Raw genomic sequence first — 14,928 nt, 5'->3', positions numbered from 1 at the left:
CCGGCTTTCCCGTTCTGTGCTGCGCTTTCCCGCCGGTTATTTCAAATAAACAGCTGAGGTATCAGGTGATGCCGATCAGCTGTTCATTTGAAGTAGCCGCGGTGCCCTCAGAGGGTTCATGTGAGTTCATGCTTGACTGCATGAACTCACATGAACTTTCCCACGGCCGCACAGGTCAGCCTCACCTCCCAGACCATCAGACCGGTCATGATTAGTGTGTGTGCGTGTGTGTGTGTGGGGTGTGTGTGCGATGTTTGTGGGTGTGTGCGCGGTGTCTGTGCGTGCAGGCAGACATAGGCCGATGTGACACTACTACTCCCATCGGCCTATGTCTGTCCCCCGTCCACTCGTGCCAGCAGGATCAGCTCGATGGGAGCAGTAGTTCCCATCAGCCTGATCCTGCTATATAAATTGCCCTACTGTGTCCCCAATAAATGTTAAATACATGTCATTGGTGGCCAGTGGTTACCTACAATAAATTAGTTCATACATTACCTGTCCCCGCCGATCGCCACCTAAAATAAAGTAAAAAATAAAAAACTACACCTATACTCACCTAGACACCTAATTCCCCGAAGCCATCGATCTCCTGTAATAAAATATAAAATAATAAACCACAACCTTATCCTTACCCCTCCGTAGCAGTCCACGAGTATCCCACGAAGATCTCCAGTTCAGAGCAGCCACATAGAATGTGACCGCTCTGAACCGCTGCCGCCGCTAGAATGACTGGGCCGTAAGGGTTCGCCGGAGTTCAGGCAGCGCTGCTCCGGTTAGCTCCTTTACGGCCCTGCTGTATCGTGAGAAATTCCCACGGTACAGCACTGCCATAAAGGAGGTCTCCGGAGCTGCGCTGCCTGAATGCACTCCGGTGACCTCAGTCAGTGGCTCCCGCTGCCGGGAGCGGACGTGTTCCCGGCAGCGTGAGCTTACAGCAGCCATGCACAGCTGTCACCATCTCCAGATGTGACAGCTGTGCATGGGAGATCAGAACAGGAACGTGGACAGGTAACTATTATTTTTAGTAAACTAAGAATTAAATAAAATGGTGTGTTTTATTTCAAATAAATTATTTTTTTCTGGGTGTAGTGTGTTTTTTCTTTTTAACACTTTGTAGGTTAGTAATGGGGGTGTCTTATAGACGCCCATCATTACTAACCTGGGCTTCATGGCAGCTGGCGCTGACATGAACCCCACCACTATTACCCCCTGCCACCGCACCAGGGCAGCGTGGAAAAGCGAGGCTAAGTGCCAGAATTGGCGCATCATAGGGATGCGCCATTTCTGGGGTGGCTGATGGCTGGTGTTTCTAGCCTGGGAGGGGGCCATTATTCATGGCACCCTTCCTGGGCTATTAATATCAGCCCCCAGCTGTCTGCCTGTATTGATCGATATTGTAATACACACAAAGCTTATTTGTATTTCAATCAGGTTTCATGATCTGTGCATCGAACAATCTTTCAGATAATAAAAACGTCTTCCTCTGATGTATACAACTGATAGAAGATGCATTGCCGAGCTCTTAGCTACTGCCCAAGTCATTCTTAGTGCTTGGTTCACACAGCATATTGCTTGCAGAGCTGCGGAATCCACATAAATGGAAACAGGTATACAAAGACAGGTCACTGCTTAAAAGCTTAGATAGAAGTAGTGACAAATCCAGCACTCTAATAGATGATGAAGATTTAATGGATTTGTGTCAGCCAATTCACAGTGTTTACCTGTGATGTTTCAATTTTAATGACTTTCATCGGACATACATTGATGGTAGATGGTTTACCTGGTAAGGTTAATGGCATCAGTAGGAGAGGAAGATGGTGTGTGAAAACGTAGCAAAATTAGGATAATTAGAAATACATCCACAGGTGACTAACTACAGTGGACAAATTATGATATACCCGATAGGTGATATTAACGGTGCTGTGTCCTTTGGTTCATAGTAGATACAGGGCTGGGTTATCAATGAAATATGGAAAAAGGATTGCTAAAACTACTCTTTGCAAAAAAAAAAAAAAAAACACGTCTTTTAGTGTGTGACAGCTGTCAATCATAAAAACCAGATATGATTCTGGTATCTCTGTAATCGCACCGACCTGAAGAATAAAGTAGTCTAATCACTTATACCGCACGAGGAACAGCGTAAAAAATAAACTGTTAGGGCTGTATCTTAGGGTTGGGATTTTTTCAAAAGTAAAGGAAAAAAAAATGACAATATGGCGACTAGTTTTGAGCGCAAATGCTCGCTACTTGAGTTTGCATCGGGTATGCACTGAGTATCGCTGGTGCTCGAGTGACATGCTCGAGTCTCCGTCCCATATGTTTCGTGGCTGTTTTACAGGCAAAAAAAACTTGCGGGGATTGCCTGCCATGCACGAGCGATGCCCGCATGTTTTTTTTTGGGCGTCTTATAATCTGAAACATGTGGGGCAGGGACTCGAGCATGTCACTCCATACATGATGCATACCCAAGTACCCGATGCAAACTCAAGTAGCGAGCACTTGTGCTCAAGACTAATGACAACTTATTCAATATGATGACCTAATGTTATCAGATTCTGTGTCGTATCTCTGGGTTCAAAATGTTCACTATACCCCTTGATAAAATCCTTGAGGGGACTAGTTTCCAAAATGGGGTCACTTGTGGGGGTTTCCACTATTTAGGCACATCAGAGGCTCTCCAAACGCGACATGGCATCCGCTGTCAATTTCAGCCAATTTTGCGTTCAAAAAGTCACACAGTGCTCCTTCCCTTCTGAACTCTGCCGTGCGCCCAAACACTATTTTCCCCACATATGGGGTATTGGCGTACTCAGGAGAAATGCACAACAGTTTTTGGGGTCCATTTTCTCCTCTTACCTTTGTGAAAATAAAAAATTTGGGGCTAAAAGATCATTTTTGTGGAAAACGTCTGATTTTTTTTTCTTTTTTTTTTTTCACAGCTCTACGTTATAAACTTCTGTGAAGTACCTGGGGGGGGTTCAGGGTGCTCGCCACACATCTAGAGAAGTTCCCTGAGGGGTCTAGTTTCCAAAATGGTGTCACTTCTGGGGGGGTTCCACTGTTTAGGCACATCAGGGGCTCTCCAAACGCAACATGGCGTCCGCTAATTATTCAAGCAAATTTTACATTCAAAAAGTCAAATGGCGCTCCTTCCCTTCTGAACCATGTGCAGAAATAGTGGCTTTCCCCAACATATGGGGTATTGGCGTGCTCAGGAGAAATTGCACAACAAATTTCAAATTTTGAGGTCCATTTTTCCTGTTACCCTTGCAAAAATAAAAAATGTGGGTCTAAAGTAACATTTTTGTGAAAAAAGTTAAATGTTCATGGTTTTCTTCCACATTTCCTGTGAAGCACCTGAAGGGTTAATAAACTTTTTTAATGTGGTTTTGAGCACCTTGAGGGGTGCAGGTTTTAGAATGGTCACTTGTGTATTTTCTGTCAAAGGCCCCTCAAAGTCCCTTCAAGTGTGATGTCCCTAAAAAATGGTTTTGTAAATTTTGTTGGAAAAAAAATGAGAAATCGCTGGTCAATTTTTATCCCTTATAACTTCCTAACAAAACAAAAATGTTGTTTCCAAAATTGTGCTGATGTAAAGTAGACATGTGGGAAATGTTATTTATTAACTATTTTGTGTGACCTATCTCTCTGATTTAAGGGCATGAAAATTAAAATGTTGAAAATTTTTGCTAAATTTCCGATTTTTTCACAAATAAATATATATCGAATAAATTTTAACCACTATCATGATATACAATGTGTCACGAAAAAACAGTCTCAGAATCAGTGGGGTCCGTTGAAGCGTTATTACCTCAAAGTGACACTGGTCAGAATTGTAAAAATTGGCCTGGTCATCAACGTGCAAACCACCTTCGGGGGTAAAGGGGTTAAATAATAATATAGTCCTAGTTTCATCACATTGGGTCTTTAACCACTTCGCGCCAGAGCCTGTTTTTGCCTTCGTGACCGGGCCAATTTTTTCAATTCTGACCACTGTCACTTTATGAGGTAATTACTCTGGAACGCTTCAACGGATCCCCCTGACTCTGAGACTGTTTTTTGTGACATATTGTACTTCATGATAGTGGTAAAATTTCTTTGATATCACTTGCGTTTGATTGTGAAAAAATCGGAAATTTGGCGAAAATTTTGAAAATTTTGCAATTTTCAAACTTTGAATTTTCATGCCCTTTAATCAGAGAGATATGTCACACAAAATAGTTAATAAATAACATTGCCCACATGTCTACTTCACATCAGCACAATTTTGGAACCAAAATTTTTTTTTGTTAGGAAGCTATAAGGGTTAAAAGTTGACCAGCGATTTCTCATTTTTACAACAAAATTTACAAAAACATTTTTTTAGGGACCACATCTTATTTGAAGTGACTTTGAGGGGTCTTTATGAAAGAAAATACCCAAAAGTGATACCATTCTAAAAACTGCACCCCTCAAGGTGCTCAAAACCACATTCAAGAAGTTTATTAACCCTTCAGGTGCTTCACAGGAATTTTTGGAATGTGGAAGAAAACCATGAACATTTAACTTTTTTTCACAAAACTGCTACTTTAACCTCAAATTTTTAATTTTCACAAAGGCAGCCAGAAAAAATGGACCCCAAAATGTGTTGTGCAATTTCTCCTGAGCACGCTGATACCCCATATGTGGTGCAAAGCCACTGTTTGGGCGCACGGCATGGCTTGGAAGGTAAGGAGCGCCATTTGACTTTTGGAATGAAAATTTGACTGGAATGGATAGCGGACGCCATGTTGCATTTGGAGAGCCCCTGAGGTGCCTAAACAGAGGAAACCCCCAACAAGTGACCGAATTTTACAATCTACTCCTCTGTATAAATTAATCTAGTGGTGGGAAAATAAGTAGATAGGTAAATGGTCACTAAACCCATAGATGAATTCCCACAGAGGTGTCATTTCTATAATGGGGTCACTTCAGGGGGGATTATGCTGTTCTGGCACTTTTCAGAGTACCAGAGCTAAAGAATCCCCCCTGAAGTGACCCCATTTTGGAAATGAAACCCCTCTGGGAATTCATCTATGGGTTTAGTGACCATTTTAACTCAATGGATGATTTCCAGAAACAAGCACGCAATGGAAGGTTTAGATTCTGGAGAACCCCCCCTGGAAATTAAGTGAGCTCTACTCGAATGTGTCATTCACTAAATGAACCAAATGTTTGAATGACAAATTGGGATACATTTTTACAGTTTAAAAACGTGGTTCTGTGTGGAAGATTTTAAAGCAGTCAGTGACGCATAAGGCTGGCAATGATGGGCATTGTGGGCAATAGTAGCGGGTATCACGCCTCATTCCTCTCTTAGTACATACACAACATCTTTTCTGGGGGTTCCTTCTTGTTTCCGTTGCTGGAATAAGTGCAATAAAATGTCGCTCAGTGAGTCTTTTCACATCCTCAGATTCTAATGGATGAGAGGGGCTAACACTTTGAAATACAAGATTTTCAATTACCTTTTCTTGATAATCAAGAAAAGGATCTGAATTTCCTGCTTTTTTGTACAACACAAAAGAATTGTATGTGGCCACCTGAAACAAATAAATCACCAACTTTTTATACCAGGTATAGGACTTTCTTGATACCTGGTATGGCTGTAGAACCTGGTCTGCAAGGTCCTCACCCCCCATGTGTTTGTTGTAGTCAATGACTGACACAGGTTTTTGCTTCGGAGTGGTGGATCCTAGTTCTACAGTGGCCCTTGTGGCATCTGTGTGGATCGAGCTGAGGACAAAAATATCCCTCTTATCCCTATATTTCAGGGCAAGCAGCTCTCCGTTGCGTGCGTACAGCCCCTGACTGCCCCTTTTGAAACTTTTGGTTGACCAATGGTTGTGGAAACCCCTGACGGTTTTTACGGATGGTCCCACAAGCCCCGATGTTGTGTTCAACCAGACTTTTAAATAGGGGTATGCTGGTGTAATAATTGTCCACATATAGATTGTAGCCTTTTTGAAAAAAATGGACTTATCAGCTCCCAAACAATTTTTCCAGATGTCCCCAGATAAGTAGGGCATCCTGGTGGGTTTAGTTGGCTATCTTTCCCCTCATATATGCGAAAAGCGGATGTGTATCCGGTTGAACTTTCGCACATTTTATAGAGCTTTATTCCAAACCTTGCCCTTTTAGATGGGATAAATTGCTTGAGGTGCAGTCTTCCTTTGAATTTTACAAGGGACTCGTCTATAGAAATATTTTGTGTTGGGGTGTAGAGGCTTAAGAATTTTTCTGACAAATTTTCAATGATGGGTCTAATTTTATATAACCTGTCATGTTCTGGGGCATATCTGGGCAGGCATTGACTATTGTCGTTAAAATGCCAAAACCGCATGAGCATTTCATAACGGGTCCTAGGCAGAATGACTGAAAACATAGGGGTGGCTTGAACAGGGTGGTTGGACCAGTAGGATCGAATGCTCGGTTTTTTAACAAGCCCCATGGCAAATGTAAGTCCTAAAAAAATTTTTTTATTTCCGGGACATTAGTTGGTGTCCATAAATTTGCCCTAGCATAGTAAGATCAGGGATTCTGGCTTATGAATTGGGATGCGTATAAATTTGTTTGCACGACAATATGCTCTAGCAAGCTGTCTGTAAAAAACAAATTAAAAAAATGAATTGGTCCAAAATCTTCCACCTCCACATTTATACCAGGAATGGCGTTGAAATCAGGGCTGAATGGAGCAGCCGAATCTGAAGCCTCCCATCTGGGAAATGCTAGATCATGTGGCAACGCCCCTTGTACACTGGCGTGCGCCAATTCACTAGTAGCAGGGACAGCGCTTGTACTGGGCAGTGTTCCCTGATTTGGAGACGTTTCTCCAGTAGCGCTATTTGCCCCTATTGCTGTACTGGTCCTTGGGCTTGAGGATGGAACAGAATCACTGCTCATTTCTGGGCTCTCAGTGTCACCGCTACTAAAGCCCTCAAAATCCATGTCTCCATCTGAGATTGCGCTGTCATCAGTGTCAGAACATAGCAGGGCATACACCTCCTCTGCAGTATAAGTCTGACGGGCCATTTTATTTTTATATTTTTTGACTGGACCGGACTGATCGGACCGGACTGATCGGACCGGACTGATCGGACCGGACTGATCGGACCGGACTGATCGGACCGGACTGATCGGACTCCCTAACCCTAACTCTTACTTTCTTTTTTATTTTATTTTTTTTTTACTTTCACAGTGGCAAGGCTGACAGCTCTTGTCACACTGTTTCTCCTCTGCTCTCTCACTGAGATCGGAGGAGAAACTGCATTTATCAGGCAGATCACCCGGGAAAGTTTGTTGCTAAAACAAACTTCCCTGGTGATCTCTCTGTTTGGCTCAGGTCTCGATGATGTCAGCGTCACACCAGCCAATCAGGTCTCGATGATGTCAGAGGTCACAGCACCGGGATCCCCGCCGCTGACAGGTATGTGGGGGGTCCCGATCGCCGACCACCGGCTGTCCCTATCTTCTAAATGCCGCGATCGCTATGGATAGCGGCATCTAGAAGATAGGAACAGGTTAACATCATGGGGACCTGATCCAATCAGGTCCCCATGATGCCACATGTCAGAGCTATCGCTCTGAACCGATACCGCAGCGCTAGCAGGACCACCCACCGTTTTTAAACGTCGGCGCTGCACAGAGCCCAGGCAGCGCCGACGTTTATGTACAGTGGGCGGTCCTGAACCGGTTAAAAGTATGAATGTCTATGCTGCACATGGGTTCATCTGCATTGGAGAATATTTTTGTTAAAGTGGGGGGGGGGGGGGAGCCTTAGCAATGATCTATAACATCTGCCACCATCATGTTCTCCTGAGCAAGAGCTGATCCTAGCCACCACTCTGCTCAGAATAAGGCCTCCCTTCACGCATCCATATAAGACCGGTACAGGTGTAATCAGTGTGCCATCTTTTTTTTCCCAGTATGGCTTGAGAAGAATCAATTCCAAAGTTTCTCCTGTACTTTGCAATGTTAAACACATCCGAATGCCACCCATGTGCTATACGTGATTTACACAGACCCATAGACTTGTACTGGACCTTGTCATCAATGCAGCTGGTAAAAAACAGCCATGTCAACGTGTGGTGTGCAGCAGCACAGGTTATAATGGGTAAGTGTGACATCTGTGACAAAAGACTAATGCCACACGTACTGCAAACACAGACATGTGAAGGAGGCCTAATAGCGGATGGGCAGAACATCTTTCAGGATATTTAAAATGCATTTTGTAAACTAAAAATCCTCTAATAAAAAAACTGAAATTTCAAATACAGAATAACCATCTCTGAATGATCATAAAGTGGAAATCATGAAAAAACATTTGCTTTTAGCTCCAATGTAACTCACTTTTTCAAGATGTCTTGCTTCTTCTGTTCATCTGAAGTGGGAAGGCCCATTGATTTCTGCCTTTGATCATACATCATTTTCTCTACCATACTGCGTGTTTCTCCATCTAAATCAGAGAGCTAGATAGAATATAGATACATCTGGTGAGTGGAGATCTGAAACATTACAAAGGATTCAGATTATGCCTGGGCTTTTATTTTTCATTGTCACCTTAGAGTTCTCAGGATTAATTTTCTTGGTATTAATTTCTGGCTCTGTCTTGATGACACGACTCCACCACTCCATAGTGTTGATCTGCAAAAGATTAGAGGTTAGCAAAAACAAAGAAAAAAATGCTTTTCCAACCATGGGCTGCATTGTATAGAGCAGGAGAAGTTGAACAGACCTATGATGAAAGGAACACCATTCCTACAGTAAAGCACAGAGGTGGATCGCTAATGTTTTGGGGATGTGTGAGCTACAAAAGGCACAGGAAACTTGGTAAAAGTTGAAGGAAAGATGAATGCAGCACGTTATCAGCAAATACTGGAGGCAAATTTGCACTCATCAGCAAGGAAGCTGCTCATGGGACGTACTTGGACGTTCCAACATGACAACGATCCAAAACACAAGGCCAAGTCGACCGGTCATTGACCAGTTGGATGAATGTCTCAAGTGGGGTACCACAGGGCTCTGTCCTGGGACCTGTATTGCTCAACATCTTTATCAATGATTTAGATGAAGGAATTGAGGGTAAACTGATTAAATTTGCTGATGACACAAAGCTAGGAGGGATAGGTAATACTAGAGAAGAGAGAGAGAGGATTCAAAAAGACCTAAATAAACTGGAGCAGTGGGCAGCAACCAACAGAATGGTTTTTAACAGGGAAAAATGCAAAGTACTACATCTGGGCAATAAAAATGAAAAAAACATATTCAGAATGGGAGGAATAGAGCTAAGCAACAGTACATGTGAAAATGACTTATGTTCAGTCTATGATCTATTAGTATACCTAAGTCAACAGTGTGATGCAGCAGCAAAAAAGGCAAATACAATTCTGGGATGTATTAACAGAAGCATACAGTCTAAATCACGTGAAGTCATTATCGGACTTTACTCCTCTTTGGTCAGACCTCATCTGGAATACTGCATCCAGTTTTGGGCACCACATTTTAAAAAAAGACATCAACAAACTGGAGCAAGTTCAGAGAAGAGCGACCAGAATGGTGACTGGTCTGCAAACCATGTCCTATGAGGAACGGTTACAGGATTTGGGAATGTTTAGCTTGCAAAAAAGAAGACTGCGAGGAGACTTAATAGCTGTCTACAAATATCTCAAGGGCTGTCACATTGTAGAAGGATCATCTTTATTCTCATTTCCACAAGGAAAGACTAGAAGCAATGGGATGAAACTAAATGGGAAGAGACACAGATTAGATATTGGAAAAACTTTTTGACAGTTCGGGTGATCAATGAGTGGAACAGGCTGCCACAAGAGGTGGTGAGTTCCCCCTTCAATGGACGTCTTCAAACAGAGGCTGGACAGATATCTGTCTGAGATGATTTAGTGAATCCTGCTTTGAGCAGGGGGTTGGACCAGATGACCCAGGAGGTCCCTTCCAACTCTACCATTTTATAATTCTATGAACAGCAGAACAAAGTGAAGGTTCGGGAGTGGCCATCTCAGTCTCCAGACCTCAATATCATGGAGCCACTCTGGGGAGATCTCAAGCGCGCAGTTCATGTTTGACAGCCCAGGAATTTACAGGAACTGGAGGCTTTTTGCCAAGAAGAATGGGCAGCTTTACCATCTGAGAAATTAAAGAACCTCATCCACAACTACCACAAAAGAATTCAAGCTGTCATTGATGTTAGAGGGGGAAATACACGGTATTAAGAAATGGGGTATGTGAACTTTTGATCAGGGTCATTTGGTTGTTTTTGGTTTTCATTAAGATTTAACCCCTTTACAGCCCATGACGTCCTAATACGCGTCTGTGCCCTGGGCTTTAGGAGCCTGACCCGTATTAGTACGTCATCGCGATCGCGCGCGCACACACAGGCTGTGCGGGCGCGATCGCCGCCGGGTGTCAGCTGATTGTCACAGCCGACACCCGGTACTATGTGCAGGGAGCGAAGTCGATCGAAGTCGATCGCAGCATTGCGGTGGCAAGGGGAGGTGATCGCAATACTCACCTCCTCTTCCGGCCTCCAGCGCTGTCTGCCGGGGCTTCCCAGGTGTTGCCATGACGACCCGATGTCGTCATGACAACATCCGGGTCACCAGGCAGCAGGAACATTGTTTGGTCATGCGCAGTGCACGACCAAACAATCTTCTCACTGTGCAGCGCTGACTGCCTGCATGGCACAGGGATAGTGCTCCATCCCTATGCTATGCAGGCGATCAGAATAAAAAAAGTGAAAGTCCCACAGTGGGACAAAGTAAAAAAGTGTAAAAACTCTCAGAAAGTGAAAAAAAAAAAAAATGTAAAAATTACAAAAAAAAAAATAATCCACCAAAAATATGAAAAAAAAAGCAAACAAACGATAAAAGTACACATATTTGGTATCACCGCGTCCGGAACGACCTGACCTATAAAACTGTCACACTAGTTAACCCCTTCAGTGAACACTGTAAAAAAAAAAAAAAAAAAAAAAAACGAAGCAAAAAACAATTCTTTATCATACCGCCAAACAAAAAATGGAATAACACGCAATCAAAAAGACGAATATAAATAAAAATGGTACCGCTGAAAACGTCATCATGTCCCGCAAAAAACAAGCCGCCATACAGCTCCATCATCCGAAAAATCAAAAAGTTATAGCTCTCAGAATAAAGCGATGCAAAAAAATAATTTTTTCTATAAAATAGCTTTTATTGTGTAAAAGCGCCAAAACATAGAAAAACTATATAAATGTGGTAGCGCTGTAAACTTACTGACCCGAAGAAAAAAGCTACCTTATAAATTTTACCACACGCAGAACAGAATAAAAAAAAAAACAAAAAAAAACACAATTCCTGAATTGGTGGTTTTTGTTTATTCTGCCTCCCAAAAATCAGAATAGAAAGCGATCAAAAAATGTCACGTGCCTGAAAATGGCAGCAATGAAAACGTCAACTCATCCCGCAAAAAACAAGCCATCACATGACTGTCTGCCAAAATATGGAAAAATTATAGCTCTCAAAATATGACGATGCAAAAACTAGATTTTACAAAAAATGCGTCTTTTAGTGTGTGACAGCTGTCAGTCATAAAAACCCCATATGATTCTGGCATTGCTGTAATCACACCGACCCGAAGAATAAAGTCGTCTAATCACTTATACCGCACGAGGAACGGCGTAAAAAACAAACTTACAAAGTAAGAAAAAAATATGACGATATGGCGACTAGTGTTGAGCGAAAGTGCTCGCTACTTGAGTTTGCATCGGGTGCTCTGGTATGCATTGAGTATCGTGGGTATTTGAGTGACATGCTCGAGTCTCCGCCCCATATGCTTCGCGGCCAAAAAAACTTTGTGGGGATTGCCTGCCATGCACGAGCGATCCCCGCATGTTTTTTTTTGGGTGTCTAATAACCGTGAAACATGCGGGGCAGGGACTCTAGCATGTCATTCGAGCACACGCAGTACATGGTGCATACCTGAGTACCCGATGCAAACTCAAGTAGCGAGCACTTGCGCTCAAGACTAATGACAACTTATTCAATAGGATGACCTAATGTTATCAAATTCTGTGTCGTACCTCTGGGTTCAAAATGTTCACTATACCCCTTGATAAAATCCTTGAGGGGTCTAGTTTCCAAAATGGGGTCACTTGTGGGGGGTTTCCACTATTTAGGCACACAGGGGCTCTCCAAACGCGACATGGTGTCCGCTAACAAATTGAATGGAAAATCGGCTCAAATTGTTAGCGGACACCATGTTGCGTTTGGAGAGCCCCTGTGTGCCTAAACATTGGAGCTCCCCCACAAGTGACCCCATTTTGGAAACTAGACCCCCCCAAGGCACCTATCTAGATGCATAGTGAGCACTTGGAACCCCCAGGTGCTTCACAAATTAATCCGTAAAAATAAAAAAGTGTTTTTTTTTCCACTTTTTCATTTTTACGGATTAATTTGTGAAGCACCTGGGGGTTCAAAATGCTCACCACCCATCTAGATAAGTTCCCAAGGGGGTCTAGTTTCCAAAATGGGGTCACTTGTGGGGGGTTTCCACTGTTTAGGCACATCAGGGGCTCTCCAAACGCAACATGGCGTCCGCTAATTATTCAAGCAAATTTTACAATCGAAAATTCAAATGCCGCTCCTTCCCTTCCGAGCCCTGCCGTGTGCCCAAACAGTGTTTTTTCCCCACATATGGGGTATCTGCGTGCCCAGGGGAAATTGCACAACAAATTTTGGGGTCCATTTTTTCCTGTTACCCCTGCGAAAATAAAAAAAATTGGGTCTAAAGTAACATTTTTGTGAAAAAAGTTAAAATGTTAATTTTTTTCTTCCACATTCCAAAAATTCCTGTGAAGCACCTGAAGGGTTAATAAAGTTCTTGAATGTGGTTTTGAGCACCTTGAGGGGTGCAGTTTTTAGAATGGTGTCACTTTTGGGTATTTTCTGTCATAAAGACCTCTCAAAGTGACTTCAAATGTGATGTGGTCCCTAGAAAAATGGTTTTGTAAATTTTGTTGGAAAAATGAGAAATCGCTGGTCAACTTTTAACCCTTACAGCTCCATAACAAAAAAAAAAATTTGGTTCCAAAATTACGCTGATGTAAAGTAAACATGTGGGAAATGTTATTTATTAACTATTTTGTGTGACATATCTCTCTGATTTAAGGGCATAAAAATTAAAATTTTGAAAATTGCAAAATGTTCAAAATTTTTGCCAAATTTCCGTTTTTTTTCACAAATAAACGCAAGTGATATCGAAGAAATTTTACCACTATCATGAAGTACAATATGTCACGAAAAAACATTCTCAGAATCAGGGGGATCCCTTGAAGCGTTCCAGAGTAATTACTTCATAAAGTGAGACAGTGGTCAGAATTGTAAAAATTGGCCTGGTCATTAACGTGCAAGCCACCTTGGGTAGTAAAGGGGTTAAAAAGAAAAAACACAGTAGTTTGACAATAAATGGCTTCATCCAACCGTTAACCATGAGTGGAGAAAAAGTTTTTTTGTTATCATTCATATTCTCTGAAACAAGGCCAAGAAAGGAAAAATTTTGCTGGGGTATGTAAACTTTTGAGCACAACTGTATTAGCAGTACAGATGAAGGGGCCAATTCACCAAGCAGTTAATGAATTTTATGCATCTTACTTCAGAGAACACTTCATCATGACTGAACATAAAAAGGCCAGTCTTAAATTGAAACCATAATCTTTAATGTGACATTCTCCTTCCAAAACCTAGGATAAAAACAAAATGAGCAAATACCTTGCAGTAAGTGAGGAAATACCAATTGTACAACATATGGTACTTGGTTACCCTTTTTTGATCAAAATCGTGTTAAGTGCCAACCCACCACAACAAGGACAAAGGACTCCTACTGACTGAGGTCTATAACAGTGGGGACAATACCATATATACTCTAGTATAAGCCGACTTTTATACCCATTTTTTGGGCTGAAAAAGCCCCCACCTCTGCTTATACATTCCGGTGGTGGATAATGGTGGGGGGGATGGGAGGGTTGCGTCGGGGAAGGAGCGGGGCACACGCAGTAGCCGCTGCTGCAGCTACCACGTGTGCCCGCTGCTAAAGGAAAGTTAATATTCACCCATGGGAGTGGAGAGGAGTGAATATTCATTTCTTTAATAGAGTGAGCACAGTTGTCAACAGCGCCGGCTCAGTGATCCTCTGTGCCCGCTACGAAAAAGAATGCATATTCACTCTTCTCCACGCCCATGTAGCGGGCACGGAGGATCGCTGAGCCACAGCGGGAGATGCGGTGCTGCTGACACTGTGCGCACGCTGTTAAAGAACAGGGATATTCACTCCTCTCCACTACCATAGTCCTGGCATGGAGAGAAGTGAATATCCCCGCAGCTCACCTCAGCGTCTGAGTCCACATGGCAGTGATGTCATGCGCTGCTCAGATGCGGAGGTGAGCTGCTGGCAGAAAAGGAGCAGTGCTGGAGTAGAGGGAAGGTGAGTAGAAGTCATTATTTTTTTTAATGTGTGCAGTGATGGGGGTACCATGCATACCAGGATTGGGGATTAGTGGGCAATACTTAGCAGGAAGGGGAAATTTACCAGTAGCTGCTGAATTTCCCACCCTTGGCTTATACTCAAGTAAATAAGTTTTCCCAGTTTTTTGTGGTAAAATTAGGTGCCTCGGTTTATACTCGAGTACATAAGGTAAGTACAGGTGCATCTCACTAAATTAGAATATCATCAAAAAGTTAATTTATTTCAGTTCTTCAATACAAAAAGTGAAACTCATTATATAGAGTCATTACATAGTGATCTATTTCATGTGTTTATTTCTGTTACTGTTGATGATTATGGCTTACAGCTAATGAAAACACAAAAAAGTCATTATCTCAGTAAATTAGAATACTTTATAACACCAGCTTGAAAAAGGTT

At 42.5% G+C, this 14,928-nt stretch overlaps 1 protein-coding gene across 2 annotated transcripts in view; it reads right to left on the bottom strand.

Moving 5' to 3' along the window:
• The window catches only part of NUDC (nuclear distribution C, dynein complex regulator), a 54,721-nt gene that overhangs the window by 7,817 nt on the left and 31,976 nt on the right, over positions 1-14,928 (bottom strand). For both annotated transcript variants that reach the window (XM_073666172.1, XM_073666171.1), the window contains 2 exons: positions 8,578-8,661; positions 8,368-8,486 (listed from right to left, as the gene is read on the bottom strand). In XM_073666172.1, coding sequence (XP_073522273.1) covers positions 8,368-8,486; positions 8,578-8,661 — 203 coding nt within the window. The remainder of the gene's footprint in view (positions 1-8,367; positions 8,487-8,577; positions 8,662-14,928) is intronic.

The sequence above is a fragment of the Phyllobates terribilis genome, unplaced genomic scaffold (genome assembly GCF_046119375.1).
Source record: "Phyllobates terribilis strain yellow unplaced genomic scaffold, ASM4611937v1 Scaffold_2__4_contigs__length_985480577, whole genome shotgun sequence".
Lineage (NCBI taxonomy): Eukaryota > Metazoa > Chordata > Amphibia > Anura > Dendrobatidae > Phyllobates > Phyllobates terribilis.
Note: the sequence above shows the minus strand (reverse complement) of the source record. Positions and strands in the feature narration are given on the sequence as shown.